Here is a 20,910-nt window from a genome sequence, read left to right as displayed (position 1 = left end):
GTGGGAAACTATTGTTCCAGGTTTTAATTAGAGGTAAAGGAAAACCCATGTCAACTGGAGAGAAGCTCCAAGACTTTGCAAGCTTCATTATTATTTATGTCACAAAAGTGGGCATCACAAAAAAAGAGAGAAAAAAAGAAAAGACCAAACAAAATCTTCATCTGTTTTTTAACTCCTGGTACTCGTTCATCTTTGTCCCATCCAAAAACCTCAACTTGAAATGCAATAAATGATTCAACATCAAATGAGCTAAATTCTCGGTCTGAATGGAGATTATTCTTTTGAGACTAAAGCTCAAAATTGTGAACTTTTTAAATTCCCCGGGTAGTTAGAATGAAGCTTTTCTTTTTGGGTTTGAAAAGAACTTCAAAACCACTTCCAATTGAAATGTCTTACCAGGCTCAAGAGAAACTCTGTTGTGATGGTACATGGTGATGTAAGCTAATGAATTATTTGACTGGCAGCTTTGATTTGTTATTGGATTTTATTAGGTATATGATTATTGCTCTATTATTTTGAGAACTATCTTAAATAAAATATTACCCATTAAATGGACTATTTAGACTGAAAGGCTGCAGCATCACTAGTTATGTTGTTCTAGATAACTTGGAGCCCCGTATGCACAGCGATGTTGTTGTGCCATCTGTTTTGCAGGAGGTATTATCCAGCACATTTCCTCATCCCAACTTTTATAAGCACCAAATGTGCTATGGTAAAGGCCATGCAAGGGGAGGCAAGTAAGTGTCTGCTTGCCTAATGAGATCTTTGGAACTAATGGGTTTAGGGAAGAATGAAATTAGTCACACCGGGTAATCGTGGCTACAAAATTCAGAGATGACGACAACATTTAAACAACAATAAAAGCTTATTTCTTAATTTCTTAGGGCGGTAAAACTGCTGTGCCCCAGGACACTGCTGCTGGATGTCCTCTTGAGCAGCCAGTTCCCACAGCCAGGCTGAGCATGACCCACGCCAGGCTCAGTGTGACCCACGCCAGGCTCAGTTGACCCACACTGGTGCTGCCTGAGACCCGTGATCTGGGGCCTAACATGATCACTGCTCAGGTGTGGGTCCAAGGGCATCCTCGCAGTGCCTTCACATGTCATTTCAGGAGCAAGGCCTTAATCAATAGGTAAAAATACTCAAAACTGAAAGGCAACAAAGCCAACTCTGCCAAAGCTCTGTCTCACCCTCACACCTTGATGCCCAGCCATACTGGGCACATAAAAGCAAACTGAGGGGCTTCTGTAGGGCTGGAAGCAGTGACATTATCTATCGTATCATAGTGACATATCAAATAAGTGTTTTTGCTGTGAGTACTCAAAAGTAAAAGACCTGACCTGGCATTCAGGCTCTTTGGTTTTGGGGAATTTTTTTCCCCCATGATATAATCACCAGTGCTACAAACAGTCCCAAGGAAAGCCATGCTGAGCTCATTGGTGTCTCAAGTGCTGCCAGCGTGTGAGGGACAGGGACAGCAAAGTGGCACAGAAATCTCCTTTTTAAAAAGTAACTGCCAGAAAGACAGGCATTTTTCTATTCACTATCTGACAAGGGAGTGAAGGGAGTACACAATCAGAGCAAGACAAAAATGCCTTCAAAATAGAGGGAAATAACAATCCATGCTAAAGACTCAATATCACCTTAAGGTCTCCTGTGAGCCTTCCCATCTCAACGAGCAGCAGGTGCAAGTGTTCTGTTCCCAGGGCAGCAGAAAGGTGGCACCTGTGTGGAGCCAGACCCGGGTCCTATATAACCCTCCCTGGGCAGGCAGAGGGCAAGCTTGTGGTTCCACTGGAGAGATGGGGTTGTTTGTGGAGCAGCAGTGCTGGAGCACCTCAAGGATGTGGTGAGTGGGGTTTGGAGAGGGATAGGAAGCTGAGTCCTTTCCCTGCTGCTCTCTCATTTGGTTCTCTTCCCTGCAGGTTGCTGCTCCTGTTTGGCTTTTTGCTGCCCTTAGCTCCTTGTGCTGATGGCCTGGGGGATCAGGAGCTCTTGGGTAAGGTGTCCTCTCTGGGCTGGCAGTGGTGTGGATGTGGGCTTTAGGCTTGCTTGGAGCTGCTTCCCCTCTGCCTTGGCTTGGAAGGGGGCTCTGAAGCAGGGCTGGCTCAGGGCTTGCAGGGTGTGTGCCTCAAGCAGCCTGGTAATGGAGTTCATGGTGGTCTTCCCTCTGCAGAGAATGTGACCTGTCATAGGGATGGGATGGAAGTTGAGTTTTCCAGAGAGCTTGGCAACTACTCCTGGCATGTGTACGTTGTTGGTATGTATTGCTTCTGCCCTGGCCTTCCCTGCTGTAGCCTGGAAGCAGGTGCCTGTCTGCAGGGCTAATCTTTCATGTCCTCCCTAGATGTGAGTGGTGAGGAGGTCGTGTCCTGTGACCACGCTGTGGATTATGAGAGGCTGGTGCTCAGTGTCCCGTTTGAAAACTGCACCAGCCTGGAGGTAAAGGGGTTTTCCTTCTGGGAAGCTGCTGTGATGGAGCGTGGGATTTCTTTTTTTTCTTTTCTGGATAGGACAGGGTTTAAAAGGGTTTCTAGTTCTAGCTTTCTTCAAGAGTGAAAATACATACACTTCTGGTAACTAAAACCCTTACAGAAGAAGAGTTCATGTCAGAAGTTGAAAAAAACTATCAGAATTCTTGTTTTCTCAATGGTGGGTTAAACCCCTCAGAGCCTGCCATAAATGCTGTGTTCTCCTGTAAAGGCCTTGAGCTACTTTACAGATTTTCTTGTAGGGATATGGACCAGGTTCAAGTGCTTCAGAGCACTACTCTATTTAAATGTATGTATATTGACAGAGCAATTAACAACACATGCTAATCACAGCAGTTGAGGTAGAGTAGTAAATGGGAGGCCAAACCCATGGTATCTGTTGCTTTTAGGCATTTGAAATGCTAGAAGACTCTTGGTTTTGGCATTCATTAGCTTAGTTTTTTTGAACAGCTGACTCTGACACTGCAACCTGCTAGTTCTTGAAGCTTTCTTCTGACTCCTGCAGTTTTCTCAGATATCTTCTGTTCAACATATTTTTTTCCCCCCAATCTATCTTGTCTGTAGCATGGTCAGCACAAGTTAATGTTGAAGGTGATGGTGAATGACACAATGGGAGAGGAGATGAATGTAACCTACAGCACTCATTGTGACAATGTTGATGCAGATGAAGTCATGACTCCTGTCTTTGCTGGCACAACAAACTGTACAAAAGACTTCATGGCAGTAAGTAGAGGAACTGGGAGTGCTATAAATTCTGCTTTGAGGCTTGCAAGGTGGGATGGCTGTCTCCTGGAATTGTGTGGCTGGGATCGGCAGGAAGCTGGGGAAAGCTCCAGTCACCTTCAGGGAGGTCTCTTGGCTGCATGTTCATGTTGGCATGGCTGCTGGTTCTTTGAAGAGCTAGTCTGCAGGAGGTCATTAGAAGGCACACAGTCTGGCTCCTGCCCCACTGCAGGGGGAACTGGGATGCTGATGTTGGCTGTCTGCTTTGGGAAGCTATAATAGAAGTTTTCCTCCATGGTTACAGCCCTGCAGCCTTCTGTTTGTTTCTGTGTTTCAGGTTACTTTCCTAGGACTCATTTCAAGCTTTGGTGATGAGCATATGGTATGTGCCTTCTGCTGGCAAAGGGAGCAGGTGGGAGTGTCTGGGTTTTTTGACCTAAACTGAGCCTGATGTCTCCAAGCTGGAGTAGTTATCTCTCTGGTGTAATTGCACCTTGTTGGGAAGTCTCGTTCTATGCTGTCAGTAAAGGGTGCTTGAATGTAAAACCTGCGAGGTGGCAGCACTGCAAGGGGGGAAGGTCTAATGCCTTCCTGCTTCTGTGCCTTCCCTCCCTAAGCAAGGATCTCTTGCTTTGCAGGTTCCAGCAGCTCCATTGTCCTGGACTCTGTCAGTTGATGATGGAACCACAATACATCAGCTAAGCCTTGGGCAAGCAATGCAGCAAGGCTACAACTTTCTAGTTGATGGCCACAACCTGATCTTTCAGGTGGCCTTTACTGCCACTGGAGTCGTGTCCTACAAGGTAGGTGGATGGAGAATTGGCACTGAGGAGTTAGTGCTGCTGGGCACTTCCCTCCTGCAGACCTGTGGAAAGCATTTTCAGGCCATGGGCAGAGCTGATGTCAAGCTGATGTGCTGAGCTGGTGTGTGTAAAGCTGTTTGACTTTGCACAGCTGTCACTGAACTGCCCAGCACAATGAAATGGGGGAGCACAGTGTTGCACCTCAGACAGCAGCACAGCTGTAGCCTGTCCTGGGATCATCTGACAGGCAGTCTCATGAGCAGCTTTTTTTAGAAAGGGTGAGATGGGAAGAAACTGCTGTTGCAAACATGAACAGCAGCAGTAGTCTGATGTAGTCCATAACCCTGTGGGGATGGTCTTGTGATGGATCACAAGCTGAGCACTAACAGAGCTCCATCTTCTTTGTCAGTACAATGAAAAGGTGCTCTACACTGTGGCACTCAAGCTCATGTATGGCTCTCCTGAAAGCAGGCTGACTGTGGAGACAAGAATGCTTTGTGCACCAGGTAACCCACAGAAAAAGTCAGAACCTGACCTGCTTTTGCCCCAAGGAAACTGGTGTTCAATGTAACGAAAGATGTTGTTGCAGGTCCAGCAATCTGTAATGCCACACACATGACTGTTGTCATCCCAGCCTTCCCAGGGACCCTTATGGCTGTGGATGTAGAAGATAAGACCATTCCCATGGATCAGCTTCAGGAAAATGGAATCACTCTGGACATGCAAAGAGGGGTCAGGTTGCATATTAGCAGGGGAGTCTTGAAGTCCAGGGTGAGTTCTGATCCTTGAGTCACAGGTATTGGTGTGATACCAGCTTGGTGTTTTAAGAACCAGAGCACAGCAGCTTTGATTCTGACTAAAAGCATCTCTCAAGTCAGTCATGTGCCCTGTGGCTGGCTGAAGGCAGGTGTGATTTAACTGACTTTGTAATAGATGGGCATCACTCAAAGGTAAATTGGGTTTCACAGAGTCTCTTGGCAAAAACAGGAGGTGAAAATATTCCTGGGGGGGGCAGGTGTAGGTATTCTGCATGCCTGGGGCAATGCAAGCTAACAAATAAGCTGAGGTTGAAGAGCATAATGGCCTCAGGAGGAGCTAAACAGCTCTAACACATATATGTGGAGTCCTGCTCTAGGAGAGTAACTCTTCTCCTTCAGCTACATGGGGAGAGCTGCTCAGGACTTCAGTCCTACATGTCCTCCTTGAAACTGGCTTTTCACTTCCATGGGGAGACCGTGGCAATGGTGATGCACCCTGAGTGCCCCTGTGACCAGCACACCCCCATAGGTAAGTGAGTGACTTCTGCAGTGCCCTCAGCCCCTGTGCTGCCTGGGTGGTGATGCTTCAGCACAGCCTGGTTCTTACACTTGCCTGTGATGGACCAGTTTGTCTCACCAACAGCCCTTGATGGACTGAGCTGTCACTGACTGGCATGACAACTTCTGTGAACTTCTGTTACAGCTGCTGTATGCACCCAGGATGGACACATGGATTTTGAAATCCTTGCTGATAGTACCACACCACTGCTGGATTTGGATACCCTTAGGCTCAGAGATCCTGTATGCCGGCCAGCCTTCAAGTCGCCTTTGAATGACAGGGTTTGGTTTCATGTCCCACTGAATGGGTGTGGGACCAGGTACTGGGTAAGTCTGTAGCCAGGATTGATGGGGGTGGGCTTCATGCATTTGGAATACCCTCACTAATGCTGCTACTCATCCACAGTTTGATGGGGAGAAGATTGTTTACGAGAATGAGGTGAGGGCATTACAAGCAGATGTTTCACTGGGCAGGATCTCAAGGGACAGTGAATTCAGGTGTGTCTGGAACCTCTTTAGGATATCCAGGACTAAGTATTATCCATATGCTCATATAAGACTCACCTACTCCTTCCTTGTTACAGGCTAACAGTCCTGTGCTCCTTCAGCAGTGGTGATGCCTCCCTCACTATAAAAGTAAACAACCTTCCTCCTCTGGCTCCTTCAGTGAACCGAGGTTCCCTCTCCTTAGTTCTCCTGAGCTACCCAGGTAAAGCTGACACTGGGCTCAGTGGCTGGGAATGAAGTGGAGCTTGTGGAGGGGAGGATGTATGAGTGAATTGCTCCAGCACATGGGCTTCTAGGGCTTGGTGTTTCCTTTCCTCCCAGTCATGCTATTGGAAGTAGATGCCTCACATTTGGCTCTAGGACAGACTGCAGCTGTTCAACCAGCTGCTGTTGAAGAGCTTGAGACCAGAGTTGCCTTCAGGACCCTCTTTGCACACTGACTTTATGTAACGGGGCTTTGGTTCTTGCAGAGGACTCATACAGGCAGCCGTACCGTGAGGATCAGTATCCCATAGTGAGGTACCTACGGCAGCCCATCTTCCTGGAAGTTCAGGTCCTGAACCGCAATGATCCCAACCTCCACCTGGTATTGGATGATTGTTGGGCAACAGCTTCACAAGATCCAAGCTCACTTCCCCAGTGGAATATCGTTGTTGATGGGTGAGTGCCCTGCCAGAGAAAAAGAAACATCTTTTGCAGTGGGTGGGGAGTATTTCCTAGTTTTCCCCTGCACCGTCCTTAGGAATAGAGCCCCAGGAACAAGGGTTTCATTTGAGGTGGCCTTTCAAGTACTGCCCTGGTATGCTGGAATCTGTAGGAAGATAGTAGCACCTCTACCTTGAACTCTAACCTGTTGCTTAAAAAAAAAAATTGAACCCAACAACCCAGACTTTCTTTACCCTGCTGTTCTGACTTGCTTCTTACTTATTGGCAGGTGTGAGTATGACCTGGACAGCTACAGGACTGTGTTCCATCCTGTGGGGCATGGGGTCAGCTATGCCAACTATCGCCAAAGGCTGGAAGTAAAGACTTTTGCCTTTGTCTCTGGTGACAAAGCCCTCCCTGGCCTAGTAAGTGACATTATCCTCCTACTTGGGAGCAGTAATAAGAGCAGGTATTGTCTCAAAATACAGTAATAATGGAGCTCTCATTCTCTGTCCTAGGTGTACTTCCACTGCAGTGCTCTGCTCTGTGACCGTTTCCACCCAGACTCCCCACTGTGCATGGCAAGATGCCCAAGGCCATCTAGAAGCAAGAGAGGTAATGCCAGAGTAGTTCTTTAGGTTGCACTGATCCAAGATAGTCCACTGCACTCTGGGGTTCAACTCTGCTGTCTCTGTTGCAGAAAGTGGGATGCCAGAGGTGAACTCTGCAGTGGTGAGCCTGGGGGGTCCTGTTCTCCTCGTGCCAGTAGAATGGTCCACAACCAGAGGTACTGAGCCAGTTTGGTGCTGGTGGGTGTTTTGTGTGGGTTTAATAAAGAGCTGTCTCCACAAACTACCTTTCCCTTTGCTTTGTAGGGAGCACTCTCTTGAGCAAGGAGGCATGGGCTGGCTTTGCAATGACTGCTGTTGGTATTCTCTCTCTGGTGGCTACAATGCTACTATTTTTGGCTCTTCTTAAATGCCTAAAGAGAAGAGCGTACATGGTGAATGTGGTACATTAATGTATATTGCTAAATAAACTTGGAGTAGTCACTCTGTCAATTATGTCTGTCATGTATTCCCTCTCCTACATTTATTTATGAAATTCAATACTTCTGGTCCTCTGAATATCTCCTTATTGTAGATTTGGCTTTAGCAATGACTATAACACTTCATTTCCTGAGTCTTTGTTCTGAAATTGCCCACTGCTGTGTTAAATTCCCGTTGGATTCTGCAGGCAATTTGCTTTTTGAAGTGCTTATCAAATACCTTTGTTCACAACTGTGATTTCATTCAAATGGGTTTTTAAGAAATCCATGTTGTGCCAATATCTGCGGTCTGTGCAGCTCCTTCAGATCTTGAGCCCTGTGCTGCAGCTGGAAATTAGAACTTGGCTTTATTGAAATTGGTTAGCAACACACCCAAGACTTGTATTAAAGCATTATAGTAAAAAAAACCCAAACAACAAAACCCTTTCTCCTTACTATGGGAATTGGAGAACTGTGAAAGGTCTTTGAAGGAGATCTATAGTGGAGCCTCCCTTTTTAGAGTACAGCAGTCTAAAAGAACCTCAGGAAAACCAAAGTGGACCAGACTTTTTCTGCTGCCAGAGCTGATCTTTCTGATGGCCAGAAGCTTCATGGCCATGTAACAGGAGCACCAGAAATATTTAATCTGGAGTCTCAGAAAACTGAGTGAGGGGCAAAAGGGGTATGACCATTGGTCTCGTCTGCAATACTTACATACTGAAGCAAAATCTTTCTGCTGATGCTTAGAAGCAAAGCTATTCATTGTAACTGTTTTCCTCCCCCTCTGCTTAAGAGGCATTTGAGTTATAAAAGAGGGAATGTATAGCATTAACTAATTTCAGTTCACTTTCTAAGTTTTCTTTACATGCCAGTTTTTTGATATTGTATAAAAACTAGAAAATTCTTCAAATTTATTCACATGCCAGAAGAGGCTATAATGATTTCTCTTGTCACCTTTTGCTATTACTTGAGCTATTAATACTCTTTCTATCAAACCCAAGAGTTTGACTTCTTCGGTATGTTCCTCTCTAAAGGAATGTCTTCCAAGTTTGAGTAAGTTTGAAGGGAATTACCATGTAAATCAAATAACACTAGATTGTGGGCAGAACAGGGTTTAAGTAAGTTTAGCCTGCAGGCAGGGAGAACAGAGAGTTCTAAAGCTGCCTTTGCATTAGTACAAATCCTCTGAACACTGGTTGTGCCACACCAACTTCATCAGGTTGCATTTGACCTGTGGCTTCCTTATGCTCTGCTTGGTTACAGCAACTGCTTTCCACTCCTCTAGGACTTATCGTTGGGACATGTCTGTTAGTACAGCAAGTTAACATTCAGTTTATCTCCTACTCCTCCCATTGTCACCAGTATTGCAGTTTTAGTGCATTCACTTGTAAGGTATAGTTTCTTTTGCTTTTGTCTTATGCCAAAATTTTCAGGGAAAGCTTATATTCTTTGCCTTTGGCCACAAAAGTAGACTTGTCTTAGCAGTTACTCCCCTTCAGCAGGGTAAGGAATACATTGAGTGTTTTGTTAAAAGTTCAGTGTATGTTTTTAAAACGTAGTCTGTTGCAGCTTTCAGTATAGAAAAGGACAGCACTATGTGCAGATGTAACACTGCCCACCTTAGGTGAGGCAGTCTTAGTCATGCTGTTGTTTTCTGTCTTGTATTCTGTACATATTACTTTGCACAGTCAAGGAAATAAGGCATAAAATACAGTTGCATGTGACAGAACGAGAAGGGATGACAGTGCTTTGCACTAGGAGTGTAACAGCCTTGGGTTAAACACTGTCTAGCAACTGTGTGAGCAGGGCCAGTGATCATCACAAGTCCAGCTCCATGTTCTTTGCATGTTCAGGGCTTCAGGTCAAGTCACTATGCAGACCCTGCTAATTGTCAAACATGCTATGCATAAACAGCATAGGGCTGGGGGCTCGTCTGCCCCAGCTCTTACTTTGCTGAAGCATTATTAATGAGCTATTCCTCATGCAACAGGTTTCAGGGGACATTTTCTAAATACTAAGGTGTATTTCATGTAAAAAGAGCATGGAGTACTGAGAATATCAGTGAGAAGACATTATACTGGTGTTTAATTAAAATTATACTGTCAGTATAAATACAATGAAACCATAGATCTCATTGGAGCTACTTATTTTCAAGTCACTTACTGTCTGTTAGACAGAGGTTAGGGTTGAAGTGGTTACTTGGGCTACTGTCCAGCAAACCTCCTACTATACTTAAGTCCTATTGACTTAGCACTTGGCTGGAATATGAAGTATTTCTGCAAATGCCAGAAAAGTGGTGCTTGAAGAGGGTTTATGTACTTGACAGCATGTTGTACTTACCTGTATGGGCTTTTAGCTCTTCTGACCTAAGCAAACCTACTACTCTTAATAACCCCTCTCTCCATCCTTCTTGGCATGTTCAGGCAGAGGTTTCCTTGTTTCTCATTGCTGGATGGAGTCTGTGTGAGGATGGTTGGAGTTTACTAAATAATGTTATAGTGACTGTTGTGTAAACACTATGGAAAAGAAATGCTAGTTTAATATTCCACTGTGTTAAAATATTTCTTACATAGCTCGCATATATGGAGACTTCTACTATGAGGGTATTTAAAAGACCTCATGTTTCCTCACTTAGGGAAGAGGTAAGAGCTTTACTTTTGTTTGTTGACTTCTATATTTTGTACTACTTTTACTGCCCAGGGAAGCGAGACAAAGGTTGCACACAGTGACAGCCATCCAGGTCAAAGGGAGGGTTGTTCTTGCCTGGTTTGTGTCCCTGACTCACACTGTCTGCCTAGGGGAAGATTGTCAGAAGTGGCACATGAGAGATCTGTCTTAGGGAGGATTAAATATAATACTCCTAGGGTGGCTTAGTTGTGCTCTATTTGCAGACGTTGAAGGGCCAGTTTAAATGAAGGCTCGTGTAACTTATTTAAATCAAGGAAAACAGAGGCTTTTATTCCTAGCTTTGTAAATAGCTTACCTTAAAGCCCAGCCACACATTCCTTCCCTCTTTCTCTGTGTGTGCTGCTGCCTCTCAGTCCCTTGCTGGAGTGTGTTTTCAGGAAAGTTTAAGCTCCCCTTACAAGTCCAAAGGATTCCTTTACTACACTCAGGTCTGATGTCCCTCTCTTCTGACACAGGGGAGGGCAAAGTGGAATGATAATGTGCAGCAAGAGGAGGCAGAGGAATTAGTCACCTGTTGCAGCTGTAGGCAGCACTGGCTCTCTGCAGCCTGAGCTGGAACAGCTGCTTCAGGAACTGTAGCACAGTTGGTTGCTCCAAATTCCCTTAGAAAGACTTCAGGTGTTTTGGGTCCCCCAGGACATAGGGATTAGGGCTACAAGAGTGGTTGCCTATTAAGGCACGTTTATGCCTAAAGTAAGGGGCAGAGGGCTGGATCCTTAGGGCTGGGTAGGCTGAGACCTGGTTGGGAATGGTGCCACTGGCATGTGAAAGTCTCCTGCCAGTTCCTTGCTGGGCTGGTGCTGTTCTGCAGGAAGCTAAGAGAGCAACTGAGAAAAAGGGGACTTGGCAGCATCTCCCCAGCCTCTCCTGCTAAGGGCTTCTTAGCTCTACTGCAGTGTTTAATAATTCAAAGAAGAAAACAACCTATGTCCTCATTTAAGGGATGGCCTTACTGACTCCAGTAAAAACACCTCCTCTGTGCTGACCTAGTTTTTTCCTTAGCATGTCCCCATGGAAAACCATACTAATGCAGTGATGGCACAGCACAGAAAGCAGCTCTTATTAAAAGGGCACAATGAGAAGCCTTGAAGTGACAGATTGACAAACAAGCAAAGGTCAGGGCAGCAGGAGTGAAACTGTTCCATGTTGTACCTGCTGGTAACTGAGAATTCACAGCTTTAGCTCCCGACAAGTGCTGATGACACAGTGAATTACATAATGAAAAATAAATTTAAAATTCAGAAGAAAATGGTTCATGTGGGGTCAGACTCTGAGTAGAAATAAATCAACTTGCTTTAGTGTCTGCTGAACTCAAGCAATGCCTGTTCCCTTCAGCAGAAGATGATGGTATAAAGGGATGGCTGGCTAGACAGCTTTGTAATATTTGTTTGCTAAATTAATGTACCGTTAAAATGAAGGGCTCCTGGAAATCTAAAGATTATTTCAGTCTACTGCTGAAGTATGTAGCCAGCTTACCTTAGGGGCTGAAAATATTACCAATACTGTGTGGAAAACATTACAGCTCAGACTTTGCTTCAAGATGGAGCCAAATACCATGTTGGTTCATGAAAAACTAAGTAAAATGCTAATTTAGATCTTAAACTTCTGCATTTTTTTACAGGGATGAGAAAGGGAGTAATCTACAGTTTGTAACTCAGCAATGCTGGCCAGCCACAGTACTTTAATCAAGGTGAAATGCAGCCTACCTTAGAAGCAGATGTGGAAAAGTTGTTTTTATTGTAGAATACACAGAATAAGTGTAAGACAACCTGGTTAAACAAACAGCACTTTATTAAACTAATATAGTTAGATAGTTTCTTAATGCTTAAAAATATAATAGCTTTTGCAAAAACAAAACCAAAAAAGTTTAAATAACATACAAGAAGTTACAACTGAGAAGCAAACCAGGCAATTTAAATACCTAAACAAAGATGAAAAAATGCACCATTTAAGCATGCCCTTGCTATAATGAGGCAATGAGAACAAGAAAAATATCCCTTTGGAATAATGCAACATCTAAAGGTATATATAAGCTTAGAGCATGACTTAATATATGACAAAACCTTATTTTCCCTGTATAATAAATATAAAGCATTAGCATACTATTTTAACAAAGGCTGTTAAGGCTTACAAGTGTTTTTTCCACATTCAAAATGCATTCTGAGTGTGTTCTGAGCTTTGGTACTTCTGTTTCAAAATGACCAACTGCTGCACAAAAACTTCAAGAGAATACATCCAGAACTCCAGCAACTAATGAGAAATCAAATCCCTACTCTTTCTTTCACCTAATTACCACTGACTTAACAGTACCAGTCACATCCCTTGCCCAAGCTCTGTGGAGCATTCCATCATGCACATACACTTACTACTGCAATACACTGCTGCTTAATGGTTACTCTTAATATCCATTTTACATTGACTATGTAAGATGTACATGGATTCTTTTCAGTTCCCAGAAGGAGCACACAAAGGCTGAATGCTCAATGAGTAAACAGTTACATAATGAAGGTCAGAACTGGGCAGTTAAGTGCCTATGGAGGAAGTGGGGACAAACCCACTTATTCACTTTTTCCATTATTGGCAGAAACATCCAAGCCAGGCTTCTTCTGTGGCAAACTTCCATTAACATCTTGCTTCCTTAGCTGACCCCTGTATACATAAGAAAAGAATGGCTTTACAGTCTGTTCTTCCCTGAAATTGTTGTATTTTAACTTTTTACTCAAGAAAGCTGAGCAATGCAGATGTAAACCTGTCTGAGGCTCCTGGAACATCTGCTGCTGGTCTACTAGAACTTCTCTCAAAAGGCACAGGAATGTAAAAATAGCAGGTATTATCTGTTTTAACATCAGAGCTGTAAGTCAATATGACAGGTTGGGTTGTGCACTTGATACACTATGAAAAATAGAAATCTTCTGGAGCGGGTGGGCAATGTTATGGGCCTGGCAGCAATGCCCTGGAGGGGTGGTACAGAGCCCTGGAACAGATGTGAACACACTGGGCCTTGCACCATGGTTTTGTCACCCTGCTGCTACCACCGGCTCCACAGGGAGCTCTGTGCTGAAGGAGCAAACTGAGAAAGTCTAAGAGGGAGCAGCTGTAACTTTATTTCTTGCTCTTCCCTACGCTTAAGTGATTATCACGATTCCCTTCCCTGGCAGGTATCTCAAGGTGCCAGAGGTGGCATTCCAGCACAATCTGCCAGTGCCTCCTGCTCCCAGCCAGGTGCTCAGGGAAGTGTGGCTGAGGCAATGCTGACTGTAATGGGTTTCTGAGCCCAATGTCCTGGGAAACATGAATGACAAGCTGCACACGTGCAGTGTCCTGCAACCTGTTATTGCTACTTTGACCACTCTGTTCCTCTTAAGTACCACTCTGCCTATCCTAGATCTACAACTAATTTTGGTCCATTACTCTACAAATGCAGGTAAGCACAGAGATCTGGGTTATCATGGAGGAAGAACTGCAAAAAGCTCATCCTCTACACAAAATTTAATTTGGCAGCATGTTTTAAAGATATTTAAAGCAACAAACTGCAGCGAGACAAAGCTGTATTTTATTGAATGTGTTGTTAGCACATGCACATTTAAAAACCATTTACATTTTCTCTTTCCCAAAAAGGAAGAAGAGCATGTATTAACTCTTACTGAAATACATCTTGATGACTGAATATCTGTATACTGCACATTAAGCTATAAGGGTAGCTCAAGACTCAAAGCACTCAAGAGATTGTTAAACTAAGCAACTTACTTAAAATTATTGCAGTAGTCAATGCAATAGTACAGTTGCAGAGTTTGAAATCCAAGCATGGATAAAGACATCCATACTCACCTTGAAGAACACCAGTAGTTGACCAGAGTTGAAAGTGCAATGTAAGAAATACTCAGTACTCCAGAAACTCCCAGGGAAACTGCCCCCAGGCCACACAGCACACACAGGAGGGCTATGCCACCTATGGCTATCGCAATACCTGATAAAACAAAAGCAGTTCTTTAAACAAGTTTATGTACAAGTAAATTAAAGAGAGCTGGCATTCTACCACAACCACAATTTCAAATCAGCTGGGAAAACAATCTTCCTCAGTCAGCTGGCTGGCCTCTATGAAAGCTATGCATGGTTAAGATAACCATGTTAAAATACAAAAACATGGAGCAGGCTTCCCTTTTTCTTGATTGCTGAAGGCGTGGGAGGACAGGCCTTCTCACAGGCCTCACAGCTCTTACTTTAAAAAAAGGAGTGCATTTAAATAAACTGAGGTTTAGATATATCATGGTGGCTGAGATTAGAAAGGAAAATAGGATTTCCCCTGTATAGACTACACTTAATCAGATTACTATTCTTATATTAATAGTTTTACTACTGCTGAGACCTGAGGACTACACACATAAATCCTCAATTGCTCAGACTCAGAATTCCAGAGAGAAGAAGAAAAGAAGGAAAAGGATAACGTGCCTTGAAAGGGAATAGGTAAGTACATACATGCATACAGTACCTTCCATGACTATCACACCAATACAGGCCATCACAGCTGTTGTAACAACGAAAATCAGGAAAAATGCAACAGGAATAGCAGACACTGCAACAAACATCAGGAGTGACAAGGCAATAAAAGGATGGTCATCTAAATATTGGCCAACTCGAGAATTCATAAATGCAACAACCTGTGGATGAAAGAAAAACATTTCAGATTTTATTTCTTGTCATAGGTAACTTTCACAGATCACCGCTAATGTAGTGAACTACAGAGAACATCCTTTTGCAAGTCTGCAGCTTGAACAGAGGACAGCTGTTGTCTGTTTCAAAAGCATGGAAATTTGCTGCAAATTTAGATAACTTCATAGCATATAAACTATATATATAATAATTCTAGCAAAACCAGACATTGTTTCTCTTGGACTTCCCAGTTCTATTTTTGCATAAATTAACAAACAAACAAACAAACAATCTGAAAACAAGTAAAAAACCAAATTGCAGTTTAGCTGCAGATTTCAGTGAGGTCTTTGCAACTATTACTTTGATCTAGAAAACTGTATCTGTTAGGAAAAAAAACCCTGTAACATCCAAAAATTATGATTTTTCTTTTATCTGTGGCTTAGTAATATCTGCAACCTGCTCACTTATTGAATTTAAGTACAGTGCAGGCATGTCTGTATCACAGACTTTTTAAGAATTTAATTATGTTACCAGTAAAAAAAAATTTCTTTTCACAGAGGCAGTCATATCTATACACTGGAATTTAACTGAAGTAGGTTTCCATCCCTTAAGGGAATAGATATTGTAGTTTTAGTTCTTTTTATAGCAGCACAACCACTTCACTAAAATGCCACTCTACTATCTCTAATAGTTATGCCAGTAAAATACAAAAACACGGAGCAGGCTTCCCTTTTTCTTGATTGCTGAAGGCGTGGGAGGACAGGCCTTCTCACAGGCCTCACAGCTCTTACTTTAAAAAAAGGAGTGCATTTAAATAAACTGAGGTATGACATCCCAATAGTTATTAAAGGAGTAACTTCATAAATATATAAAATTATATTCCAGACCCACATTTGCGTTGCTGTGGATGATCTGCACCACAGAGTGCCATTGCTTCTGCAGTTCCTGCATTTCTTTAGATACAGTACAGTCCTGAGCCACGATCTCTTCTTCTGGACTACCAGTTCTCACCCAGCCATCCAATTTTCCTTGAAATTAAGGTACAGTTAGTAAAAGGTTCATACGCGTGCTCTTTGATAATAAAATGTTTCTTCTGTATAAAGAGAGAATGTAGATGCCAGATGTTAATGTGATATACAACAGTGTGACACACTGCTTTTACCAAAGCACATCTACTGTACAGGGCTTGTCCCTGCAAGCTCTTCTGCAACTCCCAAAAGCCAAATATCAAGATACAGATGCCTCTCACTTTCTCTCTTTATATCATTAACCCTGTGTTTAACTGTGAAGGTTAGCAGCAAAAACAGATCAGTTTTAATAATCTGTATGGACAATTTGTTGCTACCGGTGCTGCAAACCAGTTAACACACTAATGAGACTGATTGTCTTGTGCTCAGAATTGAAAACATGCCCTGTACAGCTTCAAAACTCTGTGTATAAAGGCAAAATCTGACAGTTTAAAGGAAGCCTCAGCTCAGCGACCCCCCTTCCCCCACGACCACTCCCATCTGTTGTTGCAGGGGAGGTTAAAAGACGCATTTTCCTGTTTGCAGACCCTCGCACCCACCGCGCCGGTGTCACGGCCGTGCCCTGTGCCCACGGGCCCCGCGGTGCTTTACAGGGTGTCTTCACGCCCGAGGCCGAGCTCTGGCCGCCGGCAGCGCCGGGCAGGAGCCGCCCGCGGGGCGCGCCCGAGCCCCGGGCGTTACCCCCGCCCGGCCCGCGGCCTGCACCGAGAGCCGAGCTCAGGACGCGTTAATTAATCACCCCCCGTTAATCACCGCTGCAGCCGCGCCGCCGGCGCCCAGCGGGTGCCCCGCGGAGGTGAGGGGGTCCCACAGCGCCGGGGCCGCCGGCCCTCCCGCGGCGGCCGCGCCGCAGGGGCAGCGCCAGTGGCCGCGCTGACGGAGCGGGGCTGCCCCGCTGCCCGGGGCCGGCCCGTCCCTCTCACCTGCGGCTCTGCCCGCCGGGCCGCGGCCCCGCTCGCTGCCGGGCCTGCCGGGGCCCAGGGAAGCGCCGCCGCCCTCCCGCCGCTGTCTCCTCCCCGCGGGGGCCGGGCAGGGCCCGCCGGGCGCGGCTCCGCGGCGGGTGCTGAGCGAGGAGCGGAGCGGGCTGGGCCCCGCAGGGCAGCGGGGGCTGCGATGGGTGCCGCTCCGGTGCCCTTGCGCGTGGCTCCTTCAGCCCGGCCCTGCCTCAGCCGCTCGGGTCCGGGCACCCTCAGGAGTGTCCAAGGGCTTTGTGTTGGTTTAGGACGTGCAGCCCCCGTGTTTCCTGGAATTGAGGGTGGGAAATGAGGATATGTGCGGTATCCGTGCCGCTGTGCGGGCGTGCAGAGGCACGTTCGGCCCCGGGGCACAGGGTGTCCGGCACCGCGGCTCCGAGTGCCGGGAATCGCTCTGTGTGCGTTTGCAATCCAGGAATCGCTCAGTGTGTGTCTATAATCCCACCGTCCCCAGGCTGGGGGGCTGCTGCCATCGCAGTGGGAGGCAGCCAGGGCATCTTGCAGCGAATTGTGGCTGTTCGGTCACGCCCTGAACAGGCAGCTGCGAAACTCATCACCTGGCACAACCACCTTCCCCCGTCCCGATTACTTGTTCCCACACGTTTCCACCCTGTCCCGAGGCCTCCACGGGTGTTTTGGTGGCCACGTGGCAAACCTGTCTGGGGAGGTGCACGACGTGAGGAACAACTGCTTGAAAAACTCATCTGGGTTTTCAGCAAAAACAATGAACCTACAGCGTCCCAGCATTTTAGATGGCACTGTTCACCTCAGCAGTGATGCTGGGTGAGGTGTGTTGCATGATGGTTTGGCCTGGCTGCTTTCCAGAACCACCAGGATGATGTTAACATGCAAGCGTGAGGTTTCAGGGAATTCTCAGCTTTTACTACATGGAATTTACATGCTGTAAATTACAATAAGTAAAACATTTATGTTTCTCATGACTGCTTTAATAATTTTTGATTGCTGCCACCTAAGAGAGTATTGCGAAACTGAATGGTAATGGTTTCATGGTTATGTTTTTAAAGGCAACAAAATAAATAGCTTGTTTAATTTGGAGCATGCTGGTCTTACAATGCAAAGAGAGATTTTATGAAGTCTGGGAGTTTTAACTTATCAGACTGTAAGAGCTCTGTGTCTTTGAGATGCTGATTTCAATGATTTCTGCAGGTACAAGGATTTGTATAGACAGTGGAAGTAAGAGTTGTATATTAACACAAATTTGGACCATGGGCTCTAAAAGCCCAGCACAAGATACCTGCAAGAAGAGGATGGTGAGGGTAAGTTTATTTTGCTTGCACTCTTAAAGTGTTTATCTCACATATTATTAAAGTGCATCATGTATTGATATTCCTAGTACACTAGTGTATATAATAATAAATTTGAATTTGTTGATTTTGTATACTTTTTTTTTAAGCGGAGCATAGGGACAAAGTAACTGGCAGAATTATAGTGTTACATAATCCAGTGATAATGGCACTATAAAGTTTAATGGCTCCACTGCATTGAAAGTATATTGAAGATTTTAAATTTCTGGCTCTTTTTAAACATGTCATAGCTGTGGTTTGGAAGACAGTCTTGTGCATCTTAGTAAATTATTTTCCTGCTATTCATAATTATGTTTTCTGCTGAAAATTCATATATAATATCTTTCTATATAAAATAACTAGTTTTAATGTTTCTCAAGTAGCACAAGTCAATTATTTAACTTCAAAGGGCATGAATATATGAGCAGCTGAGTCGATGTGCACAGAGGAACAGTAGTTAGTCTAACTGCTGCTTAATTGAGCTTGTCTTCATGCCAGTGTCAGCTCCAATTAGCAGGAAAATACTCATGTTGCAAAAGAGCACTGAAATATTTGGAGAGTTAGGCACGCAGTGGGCAAGCAATTACCAGCATGAGCAGTGCTGGTTCTGTACCCCACACTGTTTAAAGAGGAGCCTCGTTTTTGGTAGGAACTTTCACGTCTGGCCAGGCAGGAACAATATTCCATTTATAGTTGGTATTACATCAAAATATAAGGAAAACTGTTAATAGTTGACTCAGGGATATCAGCCATTCTCACAGCTTACAGAAAATTGGAGCAAAAACATAGCATCGAAAGATGGTGGGAAAGAGTTTAAAATGGAAATCTTGCTTTGTTGTCAGAATATGGACAAGGCCTCTCTTGAGGGTCGGTGTAAAGAGACTGTGCTAGATTTCATGTTGGGTGGTAATAATTCCCATTTGTGGAGAAATCTGATGGAGGACTCTTTCAGGACATGGTGATGACTGTGAGTGGGAGGCAAATGCATACAAGTGGACTTAGAGGAATGGGGAGTATCCCACCTGCTGCCTTCAGATCTCCAGGGAATTTGATTCTGAATGGTGGAAAAGTGGTGGAGATGTTTGGGTTCAAGATTTTGAATCTTTAATTTTTTTTTTTCCTAATTCCTTCTAAGAAAATTTGGGTTTATATGGCCTTTACTTCTTCAGGAGCTTCCTTGCTCTGTGCAGTATTTTCATGGAGAAGTCAGAATATCTCAGGTGTTTTAAGACTACATTTTTAGTAGCTTTGAGAGGTAAAAGGAGCCTGTACAGTTCCTCATTGGTTCCACAGCTGAATCTCCCTGACCACAGCTTGGCACAACACTGTGCTGAAAGGGGCTGTTTTCTCTCTGCTGGGGAAGGAGAGGGAGGAGGGAATTCCTGTCTCCAAGCACCGGCTATGCTGTAACTGGGGCAACAGAGCTGAGGAGTGAGAGGCAGAGTGTCAGCTGGGACAGGCAGAGGGACTGGTAACAAGGACACTTTGCAGGTAGTACCTGCTCTTACCCTGCTCCCTCATGCATCCTGTGGATGTGTAAGGCATGCTGGGCATTGCTCTCATTCTCTTTTCCCATTCCTTTTGAGTTGTGCTTATTTCTCGTGGCAATTAATGTGTGGCTCTGTCTGCTGTAAACCATAGTTGGGGGCCCAGAGTCCCTGGGGTATTAAAAGAGTGGGAAGGAAGCTGGTTTTGGAGAAGGTGGAAAGAGCAGGGCAGGAAAAAAATCTAGCTTGAAAGACATCTGGGGAGAGTTAGAAAGATTAAGGTGAAAAGTGAGCTTGAGAAGAATGGAGAGAAAAAGCATGAAGGTTTGGAGGGAGGGAAGGTTTACCGTTGTAAACAAGGCAGGGAAGAGCTGGGATTCTTCCTGGCAGTTGGGATAATAGAAGCTGATTGACACCTTGTGTACTGCCTGAAATGAGTCTCTCCTCCTTTTGCAGAGCATGTAACAACAAGGGTGTTTATAGTGAGGGGAAGGACGGAAAAAGTGTTAGCAAACAAAAGACCAAAACAAAATAAAGCCAACACAGAACCTGAGGCTCCTGAGGGTAAGTTCTTTCTGCAGTGACTGTGAAAGATCAGTAACTTTTTCAGAACTGCAGATGAAATTGGCCATTACGGGTGGTTAGTGGTTTGACATTGGAAGAACTCTAATTAGAAGGCACTTGTTGAATATTCTTTAGATCTAATCCTTTATAATGTACTTATTAAGGATTCCTTTGCTCAAATATCTAGCTGTTTGAAAGGTTAGTTGGCATCTAAGTCAAAAGTTGCTTTAGAATGAATAATGGCTTTTTAAATGAGTCTTGTACCTTTATGAATGAATGACTCTCCTAATAAACTTCATAGTTTATTCATGTTTAAGGCACCCTAGGGCCCAATCCTTTAGTCATTAATCAAGAGCAATTCACGCTCTCTTTAATGAATTACGTCTGGCAGTGGTAATGTCTTCATTTCTTTATGTGTATGTGTGTGCAGGCGTGCTGGGGAAAACCAAGGAGGTAAATCAAATCAGTCCTTTGTCAAATTTTATTTCTAAATGGGCTCTAATTTGATATTGAGGAGGTCACAATTTTGTCTGCTGGAAAACTAGGTTCCAGCAGCCTAGTTTTTCAGTGAAATATCAGAAAGCTATAACCATGTGCTAAAAATGTGTTACAATTATGTAAAAATAATTAAGTTATTCAAACATAATTTTATTGGGTACTGATTTCCTCTTTCATGGTGATTTAACTCACTCGTGATCAGTT

The 20,910-nt window shown here is 44.4% G+C and overlaps 3 protein-coding genes across 3 annotated transcripts in view; 2 read left to right on the top strand and 1 right to left on the bottom strand.

Moving 5' to 3' along the window:
* Nucleotides 1–709: 709 nt before the first annotated feature.
* ZP2 (zona pellucida glycoprotein 2) lies at nucleotides 710–7,541 on the top strand. Its single transcript, XM_027726171.2, has 17 exons — nucleotides 710–737; nucleotides 2,177–2,260; nucleotides 2,348–2,442; nucleotides 3,057–3,215; nucleotides 3,553–3,597; nucleotides 3,854–4,018; nucleotides 4,428–4,524; nucleotides 4,608–4,789; nucleotides 5,176–5,305; nucleotides 5,480–5,661; nucleotides 5,741–5,832; nucleotides 5,919–6,043; nucleotides 6,312–6,501; nucleotides 6,776–6,911; nucleotides 7,005–7,101; nucleotides 7,187–7,273; nucleotides 7,362–7,541. Exons 1-17 carry the CDS (start codon nucleotides 710–712, stop codon nucleotides 7,505–7,507), a joined length of 2,040 nt encoding a protein of 679 aa, XP_027581972.1. The 3' UTR covers nucleotides 7,508–7,541.
* Nucleotides 7,542–11,974: 4,433 nt separating this feature from the next.
* Nucleotides 11,975–17,600, bottom strand: TMEM159 (transmembrane protein 159). Its single transcript, XM_027726172.2, has 6 exons — nucleotides 17,443–17,600; nucleotides 16,803–17,026; nucleotides 15,743–15,879; nucleotides 14,691–14,859; nucleotides 14,030–14,168; nucleotides 11,975–12,850 (listed from the first exon to the last, which is right to left on the bottom strand). Exons 1-6 carry the CDS (start codon nucleotides 17,598–17,600, stop codon nucleotides 12,760–12,762), a joined length of 918 nt encoding a protein of 305 aa, XP_027581973.1. The 3' UTR covers nucleotides 11,975–12,759.
* Nucleotides 16,573–20,910, top strand: part of DNAH3 (dynein axonemal heavy chain 3) — a 54,936-nt gene continuing 50,598 nt past the window's right edge. Inside the window, exons 1-3 of the mRNA XM_027726187.2 lie at nucleotides 16,573–16,675; nucleotides 18,021–18,130; nucleotides 20,101–20,208. The gene's annotated coding sequence lies outside the window, so the exon portion shown is untranslated. The remainder of the gene's footprint in view (nucleotides 16,676–18,020; nucleotides 18,131–20,100; nucleotides 20,209–20,910) is intronic.

This window comes from Pipra filicauda, unplaced genomic scaffold (assembly GCF_003945595.2).
Source record: "Pipra filicauda isolate LSUMZ 115617 unplaced genomic scaffold, ASM394559v2 scaffold127_size2900866_pilon, whole genome shotgun sequence".
Taxonomy (NCBI): domain Eukaryota; kingdom Metazoa; phylum Chordata; class Aves; order Passeriformes; family Pipridae; genus Pipra; species Pipra filicauda.
The sequence above is the reverse complement of the archived record's forward strand: the minus strand, read 5'-3'. Positions and strand labels throughout refer to the sequence as shown.

Excerpts from the sequence above, each read along its gene's own strand:
- ZP2 (XM_027726171.2), top strand. The coding sequence starts at position 710 with ATGGTAAAGGCCATGCAAGGGGAGGCAA. Across the intron at positions 2,261-2,347 it reads CTGGCATGTGTACGTTGTTG|ATGTGAGTGGTGAGGAGGTC; the intron begins GTATGTATTGCT and ends TGTCCTCCCTAG. Across the intron at positions 6,912-7,004 it reads ACAAAGCCCTCCCTGGCCTA|GTGTACTTCCACTGCAGTGC; the intron begins GTAAGTGACATT and ends TCTCTGTCCTAG.
- TMEM159 (XM_027726172.2), bottom strand. The coding sequence starts at position 17,600 with ATGCTGGGACGCTGTAGGTTCATTGTTTTTGCTGAAAACCCAGATGAG. Across the intron at positions 14,860-15,742 it reads TCATCCACAGCAACGCAAAT|GTTGTTGCATTTATGAATTC; the intron begins GTGGGTCTGGAA and ends TTTCATCCACAG. Across the intron at positions 12,851-14,029 it reads AACTACTGGTGTTCTTCAAG|GGGTCAGCTAAGGAAGCAAG; the intron begins GTGAGTATGGAT and ends TTATGTATACAG.